Source organism: Ammospiza nelsoni, chromosome 1 (genome assembly GCF_027579445.1).
Source record: "Ammospiza nelsoni isolate bAmmNel1 chromosome 1, bAmmNel1.pri, whole genome shotgun sequence".
Classification (NCBI taxonomy): domain Eukaryota; kingdom Metazoa; phylum Chordata; class Aves; order Passeriformes; family Passerellidae; genus Ammospiza; species Ammospiza nelsoni.
The window spans coordinates 17949154-17970739 of record NC_080633.1 but is presented as its reverse complement, the minus strand read 5'-3'; the positions used below and the strand labels follow the sequence as shown (position 1 = coordinate 17970739).

Here is a 21586-nt window from a genome sequence, read left to right as displayed (position 1 = left end):
AAAAATCTGGCAACCTCAGGAACTATTTGTGGTCCTCATGGGAATGGATTGTCTAAGTTAAATCAGCCTTCCTGAGTAACTGCAAGAAAAGGTTGTCAAATTGCCCAGATGAGAATTTCTCCAAGTTTGCATTCTGCAGACCCACCAAAAGGCTCCCTGGCTTTCACTCAGACTCTGCTCTCCACAAAACTCTCACACCACAGCTTTGTAAGAGGTCCTTAGCAGTCATTGCTTTAAAAGACAGTTTTTAGACCTGCCTTCACTTTTCCTGCACCAGATCTGGGAGCTTTAGATAAATTTCATGCTGCTCTGATCCGTTTCCTGGGAAACAGAGCTAGAGCAGCAATGAAGGTTACATCCCATACATTTTCCAATATAAGTTTCAATATTTCTTTTATTTTCATAAAGAAAAACAGAAAAAGAAGTCCAAACAACAACAAAGCAAGTAACTGACTTCCTCAGAAGACTATTTTAAAAGTAAGTAAAAACTGGAGATTGAGAAGATTTTAAGTTCAGGCTTAAAAGCATAAGTCTTTTGTTGTAAAGCAAGACAGGTCACTCTTCAAAAGTCAGGCATGTATTCAAGTCAAGACTATTATAAGACTATAAAAAGCAGATTGTTTCTAATATCTACCACAGCTTGTGTAACCAAGGCACTGACAAAATATTTTTTCATTTCCAAATGAGAAAGTGTAGAATTTCATTAGCAACCAGCACACAAGAATTACTGAAGAGGCAGCTTGCCCTTAAGCTGCTAGTAGAGAAAGAGAAAAAAAGATAACAGTGAGGTGCAATGATTAATGAATTTATTCATTTTTCACAAAAAAACCCCAAACCCTCTCTTTCTACAGTATTCACAGCAGCACTGTTTCCTTTGCATTTGGTATTTCTGGCTTCAGCTGAAAGGAAGATGCTGAAATAGCATCTTCATTGCTGGCAAGCAGCTAAGCAAACACAAAAGCCATTGAGAGCAGGGGGATCACAGCATCCCGTCAGGCTCTGCATTCACACTTCAGCTGCTGGGACACAACTGCACAACTGCACACATTTCTGAAAACCCTGGAGAATGAGAGCTGGCAAAGGACAAGGCTGGGTATTCATGGTCCCTAAAACCAATCATTTTCTATATGGTTTTTCTATATGCAGCTCATAACCCTCCAGCCAAGGTATTTAAAAAAAAAATTAAAGAAATTTCTTGCATCACACTGGATAGCAATTCTCTTGCAAAAAAAAAAAAAAAAATTCAGATAATTGATTTTAATGCCATTTATAACTATCTACATTTATCACTTAACTCATGTTGTAAAATACATACCTGCCAAACAGCAAGGCTCAATACCATGGTGTGACATTACCCTGATCATAATGCTCACATAGATAATTTGCACACTATGGCTGCCATGGGAACCTCTCCGTGCATTTTTTTTTTCTGAGTTCTCAGTTTATAATCTCAAAATAGCACTGCACTAAATGTTAAATACAAGGTACAACAAATGTCAGGAAAGAAAAAAATCTGTTTCATTCAGTACCAATTAATGTCAATTCAGAACTGTTTGTTTAATTTTCATGGTCTCAAGTCATTCAGAGCTTCTTTCTTCCTTTGTGAGTTGTTCCAACTGATATAATTGAGTCTCTGAGATTTCTTATAAATGTAGAAATATGAATTGAAGCTTCATTTTCTGTCACCCAAAGTTCCTCAATACTTTTTTTCTAATATCCCTAAACCCTATCAACCCATTTTTTAAAAATATTTGACATTAAATATATTGGCTTGGATAGAGACAGCTCTAAATCATACCATATTTTGGTTAATGTAGCACAAAATTTATTGCAGCTGTTTCTGACAAGACGTGATGCATTGTGTCACATCCCCACACCTCGTCCCAAGCTATATTTCTATTTTTTTTTTCGGTGTTTAATAAATTTGCATTTTCCAGAATAAATCTCAGTTTCTTTGGTTTTAATTACTGGGTTATGGTTTTTCACTTGTTCATCTTTGTTTTATAATTTTAGTTAATTCTAGGAATACTTGATTAATTAAAGCAAGAATGTTATTTCCACCACCATTTTTCATGGCACACTTGATAAAACTTCAGCTTTCTATGTAGATTGGAAGTATACATATTTAAATTCCATCTATACTAAGTCATGTGTTTTGAACTGGGTGGGGCACAGAATTATTACATCTCTTTTACATCTCTTGAGATCAACACTTGGACATAGTTCAAGTTACAAGTGAAATGAGTTGGGTGGTCTCAGGAAAATTCATTATAAACAGCATTGCTCATCTGAAAATTGCACCAAACTGTGAACATCTGTTACTCTTCTGAAGAAAAAGAATCTGGAATACATTAATACTGGGCTCAGTGAAACAAAGATTCTTTAATCATGGCAAAAAAAGCAGCTTTAACAAAACAATTTAAATGCATAACTAAATTATTAAATATGTATACAAGGTCATTATCACACATCTAATTACTACAGTCTGCAGAGTTCATTTAGAATTTAATTTAAAATGTGGTTACCTTTTTCTCCCAAAATTTATCAGGGAAACTCAAAACAAAGAATGTGACCATCAGGCCTGTTCCATGTTGGTTTTGTCCCCTTGGGTGATAAACCAGATCCTCCAACCTGGGAATTCCCATTAGGACAGGTTTCTTTCACTTCACACCATCATTCCACCTCCTACAACTCAGTCTTCCAGGAAGGTTTTGACCAAAAAGAAGTCAATGACAGACCACTCACTTGTCCCTTGGATCCTAGTATGTAACTAAATTGCTTTGCAACCTGCCTCCTGAGAAATATGAATAAATTGGTGGAGACAGTATGTCAGTATGGCATTTACAGGATCTGTTAACCTATTCTGGCTAATAGGTAAAGTCAAACTGATATTTAAAGTATGGCTATGAAATATCCTCAGTGAATCAGCAGAAGTTGAGTGGTGGTATGTAAAATGCTGTACTTAGAAACAACATCCACTTGAATCAATACAATTTTGGGTTTCTTCTCTCAAGAACAACAGCTAAGAACAAAAGACCTCAAGGGTGTAGAAAATGAGCTGTCAGTTTTCATGGCAGGCAGCTAGAGGGACTATCCAGGCTTAAGCAGGAACAACTAGTTCAGAGGGCACCTAGTGAGTACTGTTAATCTGGAGACTTGTACAAATGAGTGGGAATGATGTGAATCACTTCCCAGTAAAGACTGGAAAGTTTGCCTTCCTTTACCCAGAACCAAATGTATACCAAAGGCAACCTTTGGGGTACACCCACATTCAAAACAGTCAAGTGCCAGGTCGCTGATATATTTTTAAGAGGTACCTTGAATACCTTGCAAACAATCCAACAATGCTGAGCCAAGTGGGAATGGAATGCAGTAAACTGGCACACACCCACTGGCAGAACAGCCCCTTTCTGCAAGGATGTACAGGTACATGTGCACTGAAGCAGTGACAGCTTGGAGCAGCTCTGAGAGCTTTAAAGCTGCTTTCCTGAGCTGACCACACCACTGACTGTGCTGCACTGAGCCTGGCCTTATTGCCATTGCCAGGATAACACATGATAGCAAATTTTAAACTGCTGAAATGTACATCTAGCAGAGTTCTAGTTACCACAGTGTAAGACATATTTCACTTCTGTAGGGGTAGATCTACAATGTAACTCATGTAAAGATTTACTTTTTTTAAAATTCTATGTCTTCCTTGTTGATATTCCTTAACTAAAAAGCTCCACCACTCAGTTTTGGAACTGCTTCAAACTCAAGCTAGTCTATCCAGTTCCAGGGAAGGCCAGAGTTTTGCAATGAGGAAGTTGGCTTTGGACAGAGAAAGACTAACAATGAACTTACTGACAGCAAGGTATTCCTTATCAGCTGACCTGTGGCAACACCTGGGTATATTTCTTTCCTACTGTAAAAGCAAGGCAGGTCATTCAGTTTAAACAACACTCTGGGAAACAGTAAATTATTAAACTTCATAAATGGAATTGCTGGTAATCATCTGTTCAGACACTCAGCAATTTTTTGTGTTCCAGGGCTCCTGCATGCCTTCTCTGTACTTAATCCAAGGAAGGTAAGCTATCTTAAAAAAGGGCCAAACTGTCATAAATCAAAGCAGAACTCAGACCAGTTAACTTGGCTAGTAAGGATTATAGACAATAAATTATTTCACTTTTTAATTTCTGATTTAGCTATTAAATTTTCTATACTTGCTTAGCATTGGTAAAATGGGTTCTTTTGTTTATGAATGAGGCAGTAAGATGTCAACACCACATATCACCATATGGCAGAAACAGCACCCAAATACTTAAAAAGTTCAGCAAGAACTGAAATCAAGGACATACTATAACAAAAGTTTTGACTTGTATGCATATCAGAAACACAATAAATCCTCAAAACTCAGGTTAGTTTTCACATACTATAATCTGAGATTTCCTTGTACTCTTGCTTATTTTTATTCTCTAAGATAATATTTAAAACATAGAAATAAAATCTATGTATGCTGTAGGATGAGAAAAGCTATTAACAATTTCACAGGGCTCTTCAGTCATGCAAGGTAAAATTCTGATGCCATAATTTTTCTCCAGAGATAGGAAGCAAATAAATTTTAAAACTTACAGGTAAAAGAATAATTTAAGGAAGCATACCCTCCAGAACTGCCCTAGTCCTACACAGGTACTCCTTTTGGGCTGCCAGGAGGCATTGCTAAGGGTGTGTGTACTTTTTGTGATAATAATGTAATACCAGCCCACACTCTGGGAATAGCAGACTTGGGATGCTTTTCCTCCTCAGCTCCATAAGTCAAAGAGTGTAAGGAAAATTCTTCTCCTGCTATAGTAATGCAAAAGTCATTGAGGTCATCAATCATGCTATGGCCAGCTATACTGGACTTGGGTAGGAAAATGTCCATTTGGATTCAAGTCCACAATAACTGGAGTATCTATCTTTTGCCCAGTTATTATTTAGCATTAAATGCATGAACATTACAGCAGTGGAACTAGAAGTCATGTTTCCCAGCCTCAACAGAGGATCTTAGCATGCCAGCTCAGACACTACAAGACCCACATGTATGATCTTACCCCATTTTTTAAACTGTGTTGTGAATTAATGATCAAAAGTAAATGAACATTGTGAAAAAAACATACAGTGAGTTTGCAGCTCTGTAAATACCCTGTCCACATGGGGATTCTGCAAGCACAAGAGAAAACAGCTTTCTCTAGAATAACCAGAAAGTGCTAACCTTCTGACCCAGACTATCATTAGTTCCTAGAATCTGGTGATAAAACAGAGATAGAAGAGGAATCTTACACTTTGTCAAATAGCCACAGGCTGAGAAAACAGATAAATAGGTGTAAGCAAATTCACAAAAGATGAGTCTGATAAAAACCTCAAATGCTTAGTCCCTTCCAGCAATCTGGAGTTTAGTTTATCATTGATTCTCACAAATGAGTAGCATTCTTTTCCATACTACTGTGTTTAGTCCCTTGGCTAATGACAACTTGAAAACTTTTGACAGCACACGTATTCTTTGTGAATTTTCTTGCACAGTTGTTTTATAGTACCCCATCTTTATATTTTAATTTCCATCTATCAAATGAGGAGGGAAAAGAATGTTGTATCTGTCACACAGATCAGCACTGCAATTACAGAGGAGTTCCTGTTATTGCCATATTCCTTCAGAGTAACCCTTTTGGTCTATGTCTCACAGACCCACTGGGGTGTGACACTGCACAAACACTACACATGTTGTGATCTGTTTTAAGAAACAGCATTTAAGATGCCAGTAAAAGGGAGTCATCAAATTCCTTGAGAAAAATTAGAACCCTCTTGCTTCTTTTAATTAATTTTGCTCCATTTCATAATTTAATACGAAAAACTCCCATATGCAATGGTACTGCTAGCATCCAAGTAATGTGATATTTTTCCAATGCATAAACATGTCACAGTCCTTTCAAACTCATCAGATCTTATTTTACAACAGGATTAGTGACCATTAAGTTCTGGACCTATCTTGCATGTAAGATCCTGTTTCCCTGTCACTGTAAAATCCATGAAGCAGGATGACATATAGTATTGCTGCAAATGCCAGAACTTAGTATGGCTTGGTATATTTTTGGCAGAATATGAAACAAAACATTTTACTAAACTAAACTTCAGTATTTTAGGCTTTATAAGAAACCATTGCTTTACAACAAATACTGTATCCAGGGGAATCTAATTCTTTGAAAATACGAACTGTTGGATGCTTCTAATAAAATCCCTTGATGCTTTGAATCTATTCTAGAAGTGGCCAGTTTCAAAAACATCTACAGTCTTAAATGGCAAGATTTCAGGAACCTGGATTGCTTAAAATTACCAAAGATTTAAGCTCACAAAAAACCCCACTCATATAAAAATAACTTAAGAAAAAGGAACTTCAGACCTTAAACTCCATTTATACATAGCTGTACCCTATGCAATATACTATAATCCAAGACATTGATTTCAAAATAGAAGACATTTTTCAAAAGAAAACATTACAGCTTGTAAGAAAAATGTGACCCTTGGGGACACAAATTTCTCAAAAAACATTAGAAAATACCTCTATGAAGTTTATATTAGATCTGAAATCCAAAAGAACATAGTACCAACCCACAATAGAGGAAAGTGTTTGGTTTTTTTTAGTTTTAAACAAGAATTCCATTGCTAAAAATCACATATCAGTATAAAGGAAGGTAATACCTAAGCTAGAAATGATAGATAAAAATGAAAAGTATCTTAAAAAGCATGTAGTTACTTGCATTAATATGCTCCATAAATGCTTTAAAACAATACTTTGATACTTCTGGAAAGTTGTAGGACAGCTCAGTATCACTCTGCCTTCACTGCTACATCTGCTCTAGTTCTGTCCCCATGGCAATCAGGCCACTTCCTACTCAGTTCCCCCTTGGCTGAGTTGTTTGGCTCCCCCAAATCTTTCATATGTGAGTCACCGACACACTTACTCATACTTTAAAAAAATCACTAAGATTTCAGATGGTGCTAACATATTCAAGTGATGTGTAGGTGTGTTATCTGATGCATAGAGTTTCAAAGATCATCCTCTATAAGTAAGTTTTACATTAGAGATAAACTGGATAAACTGACTCTATGATAGACTTATGTCCTTCCCTGAACTATACCCACAAATTAACACCTACTTACATTAGAAGCAGCATCTCAAGCCCCTAAGCACAAAATAAAACTGTATGTTTTATTTTAAATAAAACACTTTCTTTGAGCAAGAACTGAATTAAAGCTCTCATATCTCACAACTTTGCCACCACATTAAATGGAAGCAGTAGATGCCATGTTGGTGAAAGGAGAGCATTTGCCTCCAGACCTAAGACATTTCAAGACTCTGACTTTTAAGTTTATATTTTATTCCATATAGTATGGCCTTCTTCATTTTATCTTAGAACACTATGAGAACTAGCCTGGTACACAAAAATAACTGGAGTTGAAACATCCAGACTCTTCCTTATACCTTTGAGGAGCATCTCTCAGGTAAAGCAGTGAGTGAGTCTGAGGCTTGCACACATGGTAGTGAGGGTCCCTTGATTATGGGCAGACTCATTTTTTCCAGCAAGATCTGTGCTGACTAAAGAATTTACTGCCCACAAGCTGTCCCCAGCTGCTTGTAAGTCTCCCTCTGGCAGGGGCTACTGACATGCATGTGTGCATCTGGGTTGCTAAAAACAAATCCAGCAAGCTCAAGGGGTCCAAATAAAAAATCTCTCCCAAGTGCTGTTCTCTGGGCTGAAAGAGGTTAGGGAGTTCAGGAGCAGGTGGGCTGGCCAGTGTGACTGCCTGGAGGGCACTGCAGTCCCTGAGGAATGGGGACAGTCACTGCTCCAGCCAGTGCAGGTGCAATCAGAAAAGAGACCCACCTGCAGTGCCTGAGCTCTCACAGCAAGCCACTGTACCTGATGTACACATTAACCTGGCAGGAGAGTTTACTCTCAAAGTGCCTGAATTCTGCTGCTACTCTCACAACACCACCCACAATTTAATGAAGGAGACTGTCACTCTTCTCATTACATTTTCGTGAATTTCTTTTAAAATTTCATTGGCTAGCTGCAAGAATAAGCTTTTGGGATGACTTGCATTACTAACACATTTTCCGCTATTTCCCTGAAAAGTTTGAGTGTCTCTGAGGCTGATATTTTGCAGTAAGACACTGCTGTATGTGATGTGGGTTTTTTGTTTCTTTCATGCAGAATATTCTATTTTTAAACAAGCCTTAACACTTGAAAAAGGAACATTTGGACACAGTTTGAAGAACTGTGAATTGTAGTATCTCCAAACACTCAATTCACAAAATATATGATCTGTTTCCACTGCTCATCACCTTCTTAACCATCTCAAGTCTTACTATATTTCAGAAAATAACTCAAGTATAAGAGGTACAGGGAGGGCACCAATGCCTGCTTAATACTTGGGACTGTCTCTGGCTTGGAGCACTAAAAGACCTTTTACTTACTTCTTTTAGCAGGTCTGAACATCTCATGGAACTTTCACTCAAAAAGATACTACTGCTTCAGAATGTAAATGCTATTTTATCCATTAATAGAGAAAGAAGGTGCACAGAGATGAAACCCCTTTGGCAATTCAAGGAGCAGATTTCCCAAATCTCTTATCATTAGCTTGCCCATAAGAGATCTCTCTGACAACACCATCTACAATCAACAGAACATCTCTCTCAGAACAGCAACAACCTTGACACTGCTAACTTCTATGGACTAAATTATGTCATGTTTCTTTAGCATCTAAAACTATATCATGCTGCAAAATTCTCTGTAGTTGTTCACTTTCTGCAGTGGTGACTGCAAGACCTGAAAAAGGTTAAGAGTATATTTTAGTTTTTGAATGTCTAGTACACACACAACCTCTCTCCAAATTAAATAAACCACAAATCACTAATTTTCAAATTAAATCACATTTTTGCCTATATTGAAGTTATTTATATGCAGGTCAAATGTAAGATTCACAGATAAATTGGAGTTCAGTCCTGTGAAATTATGGTAGAACTTGGCTTTAAAGCTGACAGGAACTCATTCTATCAGGTAGGCTCCAATTTGTAATTCTTGCATGGCTATTCAGCATCAATATGATGATGCAGTCATCAGCTAAACTGTGTACATGGAGCAAAATAAAGGGAACTCACAACCTGCCTAGAAGAAAACTTTTAAGTACAAAAACTAATGTGAATTCTCTTTCATCTCAGCATGATTATTTTTCTCAGAAGATCGTAAGTTGTGTTCTCCTGTGAGACACAGCAATGGAGATAAACAATCATTGTAACATTGGTGTAGAGTCTGTATACAGACATGAATCACTAAATGCAAGCAAAACAGTTGTTTCTTCTGTGTTGTTAAATTAATAACAGCATTTTGAGGCTACCTGATTTTTCAGCAGGATTTCAACATGTTATTTTTAAATGCAAAGTTCATAGTGATCTTAAAAAAGCCAAGTTACATACAGTAAAATTATACTGAATAAGAATAGGTTATTATGAAAAGTAGGACTGTACATTTTATACCACTCTGATTATAGTCTGATGCTTCATTCTGTGGAGTCTTTTAAGAATCAAGTACACTCATTTGGTGTATGAGAAGAAAACCTGCATGGCAGAAAAAGAAATTCTTTTACTCTGTTTACCAAGCTTTCAACTTACTCATTATAAAATCCCTCTGTTTCCTTACTCCTACAGCAGAGATTTAGCAAAACTATTCACTGAGATGGCTTCATATAGCAAAAACATTCAGATTTCTACTAAACAATTCTTGTTTTGTTGCTTGTTTTCAGATTCTTACAGCACTAATAGTCCTGTTTATGCCAAGACTAATAACCAACAATTGTAAATATGTTTCAAACAACTGGAGGCTGAAGAGGAAACAGATCATATCAATGAATATGTTTGTGAACTGAATTCAATGCACCCATTGTACATGGATTACAATTCAGCAGTCACATTTTTACACTTTTTTTTTATTAGTTATGTTCTGGAAACCATAAATAATGTACTCATTTGAAAGAATTACATGAATTGACCAAATCCTCTGGAAGTTTCCTCTGAAGTTCTTTCATATTTGGAGCATCAAACACATCTCTGGGCAACATGTTCCAGTGCCTCACCAACTTAATAATAAAAAAAATTCTCCCTTCTATCTAGTCTGAGCCTACCGTCTTTCAATTTAAAGACATTTCCCCTTTTCCTATCATTCCATGGCCTTGTAAACATCTCCACCTTTCTTGAAAGCCCCTTTCAGATGCTGGCCATCTGCTCTAAGGTCTCCTCTTCTTTTCTCCAGGCTGAACAACCCAACTGAACCAGTGTGTCTTCCCAGGAGAGGTGCTCCAGACCTGTGACCATGTATGTTGCCTCCTCCAGACCTCCTCCAACAGATTCTTGTCTTTGCTGCACAGAGGGGATTCCAGAGCTGGATGCAGTGCTCCAGGTGGGATCCCAAAGTTATTCAAAGTAACAGAATTTGTTATAACAATGTCATTTCAAATTAACAGAGATGGATGCTCATCTGCCACTTTAGTCCACACATATAACCAAACGAATCACAAAGTACTTAAGGAAAGGTAACAATCTCATTCCTAGTTTACCTCTCCATGGTTTCCAGTGAACGAAGGTTATGCCACCAAGATTCACTTGTCCTTCCCCAAGATGTGAGCTTTACTATCATATCTATTTTATAAAATATAGTAATTAAGAGAATTAGATAGATATCTATGGATAACCATATGGGAATACTAAACATTTTACAAGAACAGGTAGCAATGCATGTAGAAAGCATACTGGTCTGCCTAATAAAAGTGTGTGATGTTTCTCCTTTCTTCCATCAGTCCCTACCACCAGTTTCAACAATGACTCTTACTATTATTCCTTCTCTTTTTAGCTTGATTCACATGCATTTACCCTCTCTTCTGAGAGGCTGCTGAGAACTTCTCAAGAGAGTCTGCATACTTCCTCTACTTGTAATTTTTTTCAATTCCATTTAAAAATTGAGGTTAAACTTAAAGGTCCCATTTGGCATAGCCATGGAACAGGATTAGGTGATACTATTGCATCTCTTGGTTGTGGATTAGATTTGCTAAATCAGAACATCCTCTTCCCTCTGAAGCTGTAATTCAACCTTTACCTTTTCAGCTTGTCCTAAATTGTCTCTTCCACAATTAACAAAGAGAAGCTCTAATTATTGTTTATGAATAGTCTACTCTTGTGCTACACTTCTTATAGTGTGTGTTTTTACTAAAACATATCCTATTCAGTCCTCCTCTTCATGACATCCACATCCTTCTATTTTTTTGTTCATTCTCTCTTTTGGTTCATCCTCAAACATACTTCCTTTTCTAGTCCTATCATTTAATTAAAAACAACCTAGTAAAACTTCGTCCTAATTTCTCTGTTTTACTTCCCTCTGGATTCTTCCTAATCAGCTCTTTAATCTCCTGAAGTTACCAGTATCACAAATGTATTATGGAATTTATGGCTCCACCATCTCTCCTGCTAGGGTCACATTATCCTTAGATGACATTCCCCAACTCAACTTCTTCCACTACTACTTTTCATCAACATACCATGCTTCTGAACATAATTTTGAATTCTCCTTTCAAACTGAAACCCTCACCCATTTTCAACTTCAGAACTCCAATTCCCCATGGAGGAACAATCACTTGGGGGAAAAATCAGCATGGTAAAAATTGAATATAGTAAATTTTATTCATCCAGTTTTAAATTCAAAAATCTCTGCAGTCAATTCCACTGTTCCTGACTTATATTAAAATCCAATATCTTAGAACCTAGTACCTAAAAACTGTTAAATTCTATCAGTTCTCATGTCAGTGTTGTCATAATACAGTGTTTTCCCCTAAAACTTGGCATGCATCTTTATATCAATTCATCATATTTCCCATGGGGACTATTGTAGTGCTTCTTGCTCTACCCACCATACTTCTTGCCTTGCTACTCTTGAGTTCATTCAAAAAAGTGTATGTTTTCTCTTCTCTGCCTCTTAAAACTCAGACCTGCTACTTTTCATTCAGATTTTCATTTGGAAAATTGATTTGGTTTTCCTCTCCATCTACTTCCTGACTTTTATTCTTAACTCCACATGATGCTTCCTATCTGTTTACTCCTGAAATCATATTTTCTAACTGTTATCTTGGTGCCTTCTTTTAATCTGCTCCTTGTAAAATACAGGAAAGTTTCTCACAAAAATGTAAAAATATTCAGGCACATATGACAATATTTTGCAAACCAGATAAAACCATCCTGATTATGGCAGTACAAGTAGCCACTCCTCTCATTAATATCCAGAGAATCTAAATGTACTCTGCTTTTTTTAAAATTTATTCATTTGCAGGAAGAAATCTTACAAAGAAGATTCATGCCCAGCTTTCAGCTACTTAATATGAAAGCAAATCCTAACATATTAATTAAGTGTAAATTCTGAAGTCTAAATTCTGTAACATTATGACAGGTTTGAAAAACAAAGAGCCATATAAAACTGGTCATATTTGCAAACATATTTCCCTGTAATCGTGTCTGTATGCCAAACAGCAAAGTACAGCATTTTCCACTGATACCAGGTAATTAAGGGTTTACTTTCACTGATGCCAAGATCTGACTCTGGGTCACAATTACAGCCCATTTTTGCTATCCTTTCTTGTTAAATCAAGAAATCCCACTTTGAGTTACAGCCCCTAAAAATCAACTAACCTTTCAATATTGAAGCTGGAATGAGACAATATAAAAATCCCATGAGTTTGAGCTGAAATTAGTTGCTGGATTTAAACAGCTGGAGGGGGGAAGGGAGACAAGTCTGAAGGAAGCATTGAGAGCAGCAGGACTCCCTTCAGGAGAGAAAGAGAGAACAGTTAGTAAAAGGAATCAGGATAAATAATGTAATAAGAACAGTGTCTGTAAAATGAAAAGGGGATAAAAAGAGAGAGCAATAATAAGTCTTACTAGAAAGTGAAATAGAAAACACAGAACAAAGGAGTGGAACTGGTGATGCTCCAAGATTTTAAGCAGAGTCCTATCTCTAAAGCTGTAATTGTTGCCTCTGATTAAAGTGTAAAACACTGAGAAAGACATGTTATTACAGAATAAACTAACATGGAGATTTGGGAGTTTCGTGTAAGGCTGGGATGAGGAGTCACTCAGACTAGGTACAGCGAGTTCCTTAAGTGATCTGAGCCCAGCTATGCTGACAAGGGGACATTCTCCAAAACCTGCAATTGCACAGGACACAACAGTAACTCAAGATGCAAAGGATACTGGTGCTTTAGTCAGCATTATGTTTACACACATCTCATGGACTGCATCTACCAATATTAATGCAATTTCAAATTTCTTCTCAATGTCATTCAGCTTCTCAGACCAGACAGGTATCAAGCACTGATCCAAGCACTAAATCAAGGACAGCTTCAACCTCTAAATACCTGACACCTGTTTGGAAGTACATACAAGTAAAAAGAATATATTTTCAAAAATGCAGATGCAGGCACTAGTTCTTGGGAAGAACTACCTTTCTGATACAGCATGAGGCTAGGACCCAAAATATGCACAGCCACTAAGTGCTAAGATAATCTAAGACTTAGTAGTGGTAATTGCCTCCTTGCATAATAAAATTCTTGGTGGTGTTTCAGTTTGATATAACATGCTGTTACATTATTTCCTAAGCTAAGAGGTGAAAATTTACACACTTTTGCAGTACACACCTCCTGCTGCTCATTGGTTATGGGTTAGTATGGCTAATAAGATTTGACCCCAAGGAAAGAAATATTAGAACTAGGATATCTTCATACTGGATAAGAGATAACTCTGTAGGAAAAGCATGTGCATTAACTACATGCCAGATGCAAAATAAAACCCAATTTAAGTAATTCCTCTATTTGTTCAGCAGTGTTACTGAAGTGCTATTATAACTATGCAAAAAAACTGAGTAAAATTTCCATGTGCCACTATGTGGGACATAATATAACATTATAATTTATTATTTCTGTAATGCTGCTGACTACCTAGAAAATACATAATATTAGTATTTCACATGTACTTCATAGAAGTAATTCTTGAAACAGAAGTCCTAGGACCAAATCCTAACCTAATGGCTATAAAAGGTTCTCATTCACCTTTTTTTCCCCACTGAAAAAAAGTCAGACCAGATCTGTGAAAGTTAGGAAAATTTTATAGTCACTGGGGTCAGAAGAAAATGCCAGCCAACAAACTGTGGAAAGGATATAGAGTTATTGTGGGAACTGGGGGACACAGCAAGTTGCATTTCTGCAAGACACCTTATTATCACTCTATTTGTTTAGTGTACTTCCTCAGACACTTTTGCAACAACTTACTTATAGAAATGCTCCCTCACTATGAAACATACACTGCAAGATAGAACATATAAATTTATAACTTCTGCAATAAGAAATTGCAGTTAGAGATTCTAAAAAATGCTGGTCATCTCACTATCATATCCTCAGTGACACAGATGAATTATTATTGCATCACTTCCTCTGAAGATAACAGGAGGACTTGATTATTAGTTCAACACTGGATTTGACTGAATGGCTTGTTGCATTTTTTTGTAGAACACTATCATCATCTGGTGGTATATTTTGCTGCTATGTAAACTGCATGCTATGAAGATGAAAGCATTTCATTTACTTAGCATTAAACATTTAGAAGAAGACATAGGTTCACCACCTTGCAGTTATGCCAAACTATGTGGGGGTGGAAAATGCAGTAACATGAAATTAACTTGACAGAACTGCTGAGGATTTTGAGAACAAACAAATGTTGATATTTTACATGAATGAAATTTGAATACTTCTCTGTCCAGAAGTAAAAGACAGACTAAATAAAACAATATTCTCATTCATACTATCTACAATGATTAAAAAAAACTTCACAGGTTTTTCAAACAAAAATATTTTTCACATAGTTTTTCTTAATATTGGAGGTGGAGATCTCACATGCAAAAATCAACTATTTATTATGCCATTCAAGCAGAATCTACATAAATCAGTTGTTGACTTACGTGGTAACTTTTCAGTCTAACAAAATCGACTTTCATGGAGATGAACCTTTCTGAATTTCTGCTGAGATTTTTAATGTGCTCCACAAGATCAGCACAGAACTTGTAGCCACCTTTGAGGACACAGAGAACCACAATATCATTGTCTCCAATGTCTTGCATAATATCTTTTGCCAGTCGTTCTGTCCTGGGCAAAAAAAATTTAGAGATAAAATAACTTTAGGTGCAGATGCTCTAAGTTCATGGTATGCTTTACAAACACTATGGTGAGTATAAAACTTGACTGGCATTGCTTAGGAAGCCTGACTTCACAGGATTTAGGTTGGAAAAGACCTTCAAGATCATCAAGCCCAACCCTTTGAGTGATCACCACAATGTCAGCTAGACCAGAACAGTAAGTGCCATGTCCAGTCATTCCTTGAACACCTCCAGGAATGGTGACTCTACCCCCTTCCAGTCCATTCCAATGCTTGACTGGGTTTGCATCCAGCTCACAGATGGCAGATCCAGACAGACAGTGATGGATGCAAGATGCAAAGCACTTGAATCTAAGTTAACCTGAGATGCATAAAGTTAAGTTAAATTTAACTAACCATTTAAGTTAACCTTAAATGCATAAAATCCCCAGCTATACAAACAGCACCTACACATCTCAGCATATTTTGGGCTCATAAATATGTCAGAGACTCGAGAGAAAAGAATGTGAACTAGCCTTCCGTTTTACCTCACAGGAATTATCAGTATAAAATATACCTGCACAAACACCTAACTTGTTATGTTAGTTACTGCACAAGAGCAACAAATTAAGTGAAAGATAGGGAAGTATATTTGAAACTTTCATGCTGATTGGCTTTGGAAGATGCTACCCTTGCAGTTTTAACAAAAAACATACATAAAAACTAGAAAGAAATAGAGCATCAGTGAAAAGCTTATAAAGAGTGTATATTATCACTATTCTGTACAGCTCAGTGCTTCATACAGCAGAAATGAAGAGTGCAAAGAGCTTCAGTGACTTGTTCAAGATCACACACAGGCAAATAATTGAGTGAATGCTGCAATGAGCCCAGAATTGTGGAGTTCCCAACCAAACCTATCCTCTCTGAAAATTCTGCATGGCAAACACAATGTGGCAGATGATCGGAAACAAAAGATACACATTTCTGCCATGCAATGCTATATACATTTTCAAGATAAAAATAATAGTCTTAATAATAAATGTAAATAATAAATATTAGCTTTAAAGATAGCATTTCTAGACCCCCAATAGGGTACTGGGTCAACTGGGTCATTTCTAGATGTAAGTATCAACGGAAAACTTCACAATGTTGTTTGATGTTTTGAGGAAAAACAGCTCAGTGCATTATATTCTGTAAATACTTCCACTGGAAAATTCTTTGATAGCTCTCTGAATTAGATTAGTAGTTTCAATGAGAGTGGACTTGTTGACAGGATTCAATTTATTAAATAATCCTATAATTTATCTCATGTATTTTATTATTACTGGTTTTGGGTTTGGTTGGTTTTTTTTTCTTTATTAGCTGTAATACAGAAATCATTTTGCCCCTACATAAGTACCTTGATTGAACTGTAGTGAAATCTGTGCATGGACCAGAGAAGAATAAGCTCTAGACTGAAGATAAGTATAAGAAACAGCTGTTGCTTAATTTCTACATCTTTTAATTTTAATGCTCTAGTAAATTTCATGTAGCAATAATTATTATATTTTTATATGAGAAACAGAAGATATTAGAAATATTAAATTGTCTCATTTGATCTGAAATATATAATTCCTTTTAGTGCTGTAAGAATAAGGATCACTTACTTTACTGAAGATTAATAAAATAGTCTTTTATCATCTTTTATCAAGTCTGAGAATGGGGAAAACTTAAGAAACACTTCTTTGATAAGTTTTCATTTTTTATATTGTTCCTCAGATTGTTTACAGCTGAAATTTCCAGGAATACCAAAGACCATTTTGTATGTTAAAAGTGTAGGAACTCCAGAATAGACTAAAATGTACTAATTTAAATTTCTAAATAAAAATATCCAAGTTTTTAACTTACAATATGTACTGTATATAGATGACAGCCTTCATAAAAAAGAATAATACTACTGACCAAACAATTTGTTTAGCAACATTCAAGCTACACATACCTGTCAACAATAATGCCATGAGGAATGAGCACATATTCCAGGTCACCACAGTAGTGCTGAGGATAAGTGAACAAATCCAGACTGTATCCAGGCCAATTGTCTGAAATCTGAATATCAAACAGGACTGTCAAGAACACTTCATGGTGTTTGACATTATGTAACTGATACAGAATCAGCACTCTAGTACACTCTCTTGGATGGATTCATTGTGTGCCATACTTTCTTCCAGTTACAATTTACTATTTTGCTTATCCCATTAATTATTTTGCTTCTCAATATAACTCAGAAATCAAATGCTACAGTTTTTTACCCACAGAATGTGGGAAATGTCACCTGGAATTACAAAGAACTAGACAGACAAAGGAAATATTTCATGCTAAACTAGTGGCAAAAGTAAATTTCGAAGTACTTTCAAACTCAAAGTGCAAATATAATATTGCCAGTAAGAAGGGATTTTCCAATGGAAGATTCAATGGTGGAATTAAAAGTCATAAAATTCTATATTAAAATTGTACATTTCTAGTTTAGAATGACTTAAAGTCATAAATAAATAAATAGATAAGTATTCTACAAATGAAACAGCACATATGGAGAATAATTTATGTGGTTCATGGATGATATCTGTACAAATCAGTTGAAAAACTGTACTTCTTCCTAAAGGTGAGGTTCTTAATTTAGATGTCATCAAAGATAAGTGATTGCAAAATGTTTTTATCTCACCTCACCTCACCATACCATAAAACTAGTCTGTAAATCCATATATTCACAGAAAAAATATTTTACAGACTTAATATACATTGGTTTTGTAAGCATCAGAATACAGAGATTAGATCTCACAAGATACAGTGGTGGTAGAGGTTAAGAAGTTCAAAAGTTAGCCAACGATTGAAGGCTTCAGAAAGCTATGAAATGCAAAGTCTCCAGCACAAAAACTAAACAAACTCCAAATTTTCCCTATTCCTTGTGAAAGACAAGACCTGCAGGTTCACAAGGTACCTTTAAATAATGAGAAAGCTTTGCTTCAATACTGATCCAAGATTAAAAGCAACACCTAAAAGGTTTTCCCTACAATCATAATCCTCAAGTCACACATTGTCTTTCTACAGCTTGGCTACAGGAATCTTGAATCTATGGAGAAATGGTGACAAACTTGCCATTGTGCAGTGCATGTCTTAATGGCATTTTTGCTACAGACAACCTTTAAAGGACCATCACTGAAACCTCTGCTTACCATTTTATTGTAGAGCAATAAAAGGTTTCTCACAATTTTGGCTAAGATAACATATTTGATGTTGAGTTGTTCCTCCACAACCCCTCTTTAACTCAGACACAGCCCTGCCTCATGCTGTACTGAAACACTGTCCTGCCCTATGGATTTTGTGTTGCTTGGGGGCTTTTTTTGCATATTCCTTGACAGCTACAGGCACCTTGACTGGCATGTTTTCTTAACTCTACCCAAAAATTTCTGCATCAAAAAAGTTACTCGTTGGCAACTGCTACTGAATATTTGCCCACGAGGGCATGACTGGGAGATCACTGGAATCAATGAAAGCTTTTCCCCTGACTTACACAAGCCTTGAAACTACACAAAAGAAAAAAAGTTACTTAGTTGTGTTCCTCATTTCCATAGAAACAGGAGATTATAAATATCCTCCTTGGCAAGGTTTTTAATTAGAGCAAATCTTGTCCCAGAAACACTGCAGCAGTCAGCCTGCAAAGACTATTTTCCCATCTACTTTTTCAGTGCATGGGGCGCTGAAACTTTTTAAACATTTTTAGCAATGAACGGTCTATTCAAAAGCATCTTAATACAAACTGAAACAATTTCATTAAGTGTTACAAACAACCACTAGCAGCCCCTGTCAGTGTTGCTTACTTCTGCATTCTTGTCAAATTGCAGGGTTTCAGTGTGATGCAGATGAAATTAAATGGATAGAAGCTGCTTTAGAATTCATACAAACCAATAACTTTTACTTAGGTTACAGTAAGTCCTTTATAAAACAGGATCAGGATGAAATTTTGATAAATGAGAACCACTTATCCTTCTGGTTCTTTAGAATAGCAGAACATAAACAGTGTAACACTACAACAATATTGAATTTCTTGTTTACAAGTGTTTGCTGGCATTTGACAAATAAGATGAAATTCACGTGTACCTTCAAGTTAATTATTTGTCTGATATAATAAGCCTATTTCATATTCTTCTTTCTTTTAAACAGGCATTTCCCAACAAGCCTAAGAAATTCTCATTTATCCTAAAGCTATTCACAGTGTTATGCTATAAGACAAATTTCAAGTAACTGTAAATTCTTATGACTATTCTGTTTAAGAATTTAAAAGGCCCTTGAAAATATGAAGGAAAAAATTCATATTGTTTCAGAAAGAAAAAAGTGTTCAACTGGATAAGTAAATATATATTCTAAACACATTGGCATACTCGTGTGTAAAAAAATACCTGCAGTGAAAGAAAGACCTACTTTTAAAGTTCAGGCTTTGCATGTTTGAATAGCCCAGCAGATACTCTTCAGTAAGTCTTTAAAAAGTTGATGTGAATGGATACAAAAAGGAATACAAATACATGGCAATATCCAAAAGTGTTCCCCTGAGGCCTAAGAGACAAGCTGAAGCTATTCAATTGCAACACCTTCAGAAGAATGTTGTTTGTTTTCTTGTCCGGCAAAGTGAGCACAGGTGAGCTTGAGCTCAGTCCTCAGCTCCAAGCAGCATGAAGCAAAGCCCAGCTTTTGTAACTTAAATGATGCTGCACTGGACTTACTGCTGGTGGGGTTTTCGGGGAGTAGCAGAAAAAAATTAAACCAGTGCAGCAGAACATGGTCATGCACATTCATGTCCTTCTTTGCAATAACCTCTTGTTGCTTGGTGATACACACAGTCACCCACGTTAAGGAATGTAATTTATCACACAGGTGTCAGGAGACGTGGTTGATGTGTGGTGTTTTCAGACAGAGCTCGAACACACGGGACAGGTCCCTCAGAAGGGGGATGCAGGGGATGTTGGACTGGACAGTGTGACCACTGCTGACACAGGTGGCCCTGGGCCATGATCTGGGCAGTTCACCTGTGAACTTTCTGTTAAAATCCTAATGCCACATTAAAATAAGAACATACCTAAGGTGGTGGCAGTGATGGCATTTGCTTCACAGGAGAATCTAGGGTGTCTATCCGAATAAGGATCACATTCATTCATTCATTTTCGCACCATTTATCCATCCCTACAACACTCCCAACGCACGGCCAAGGCTCGGGCTGTTTCCCACCCCAGCAGAACACGGGCAGCAGCCCAACCCTCTCTCACGGTGTTCCGGTGGGAACATCCACTTCGGGATGCCTGGGGATCCTCATCCCCGGTACTCGAGGAGCCTGGGGAAGCACAGCCACGGCCACAGGAGCCGCTGGGGCGGTACCGGACCGCGTTTTCACGGCGGAAGCCAAAGGCGCGGCCCAGCCCAGCACGCCCGTCCCCTCCGGCAGCCGCAGCGGGGCCGGGGCCGGCGCAGGGTGAGGGGAGGCGGCCCAAGCACCGGCCGGGGGGCCCGGAGGAACCGGGGAAGGGAAGGGAAGGGAAGGGCGCGGGAGTTCACCACATAGCGCCGGGGAGCTTCGGGGAAGGGGGCCGGGGACCAGGGAAGCACCGCGGCCGGCGAGGGGCGAGCGGCCGGGCCGGGCCGTGCCGCGCTCCGCATTTACCACAACGCCGCGGCCTCCAGCGCTGCTCCCGCCCTGCCCCGCCATGTTCCTGCGCGCGCCCGCCCGGGGGGCTGCGGCGGGGCGGGGCCGCGGCGGGTGCGGGGTGCGCGGGGCGGGGAGCGGGATGCGGGATGCGGGATGCGAGATGTGGGGTGCGGGATGGACGGTGCGGGATGCAGGATGTGGGGTGTGGGATGGACGGTGCGGGGTGTGGGGTGCGGGATGGACGGTGCGGGATGCAGGATGTGGGGTGCGGGATGGACGGTGCGGGATGTGGGGTGTGGGATGGACAGTGCGGGATGCAGGATCTGGGGTGCGGGATGTGGGGTGTGGGATGGACGGTGCGGGATGCAGGGTGCGGGATGCGGGTGTGGGATGCAGGATGGGCGGTGCGGGATGAAGGATGGGCGGTGCGGGATGCAGAGTGCGGAATGCAGGATGGGCAGTGCGGGATGAGCGGTACAGGATGGGCCGTGCGGGATGCAGGGTGCAGGATGGGCGGTGCAGGATGCGGGGAGCAGGATGGGCGGTGCGGGGTGCGGGATGAGCGGTACAGGATGGGCAGTGCGGGGTGCGGTATGGAGGTTGCGCAGGTATAGGTACGGTCGGAATGGTGGAAAGGCTTTGGCAGGGCTGGCCAAGGGGCCTGGCCTGGGTTAATG

At 38.3% G+C, this 21586-nt stretch overlaps 1 protein-coding gene across 3 annotated transcripts in view; it reads right to left on the bottom strand.

Moving 5' to 3' along the window:
* Window positions 1–20980, bottom strand: part of PRTFDC1 (phosphoribosyl transferase domain containing 1) — a 42857-nt gene extending 21877 nt beyond the window's left edge. For all 3 annotated transcript variants that reach the window (XM_059473229.1, XM_059473235.1, XM_059473221.1), the window contains exons 1-3: window positions 20925–20980; window positions 17217–17323; window positions 15066–15249 (exon numbers count right to left, since the gene is read on the bottom strand). In XM_059473229.1, coding sequence (XP_059329212.1) covers window positions 15066–15249; window positions 17217–17323; window positions 20925–20969 — 336 coding nt within the window. In that variant the 5' untranslated portion in view covers window positions 20970–20980. The remainder of the gene's footprint in view (window positions 1–15065; window positions 15250–17216; window positions 17324–20924) is intronic.
* Window positions 20981–21586: the final 606 nt, after the last annotated feature.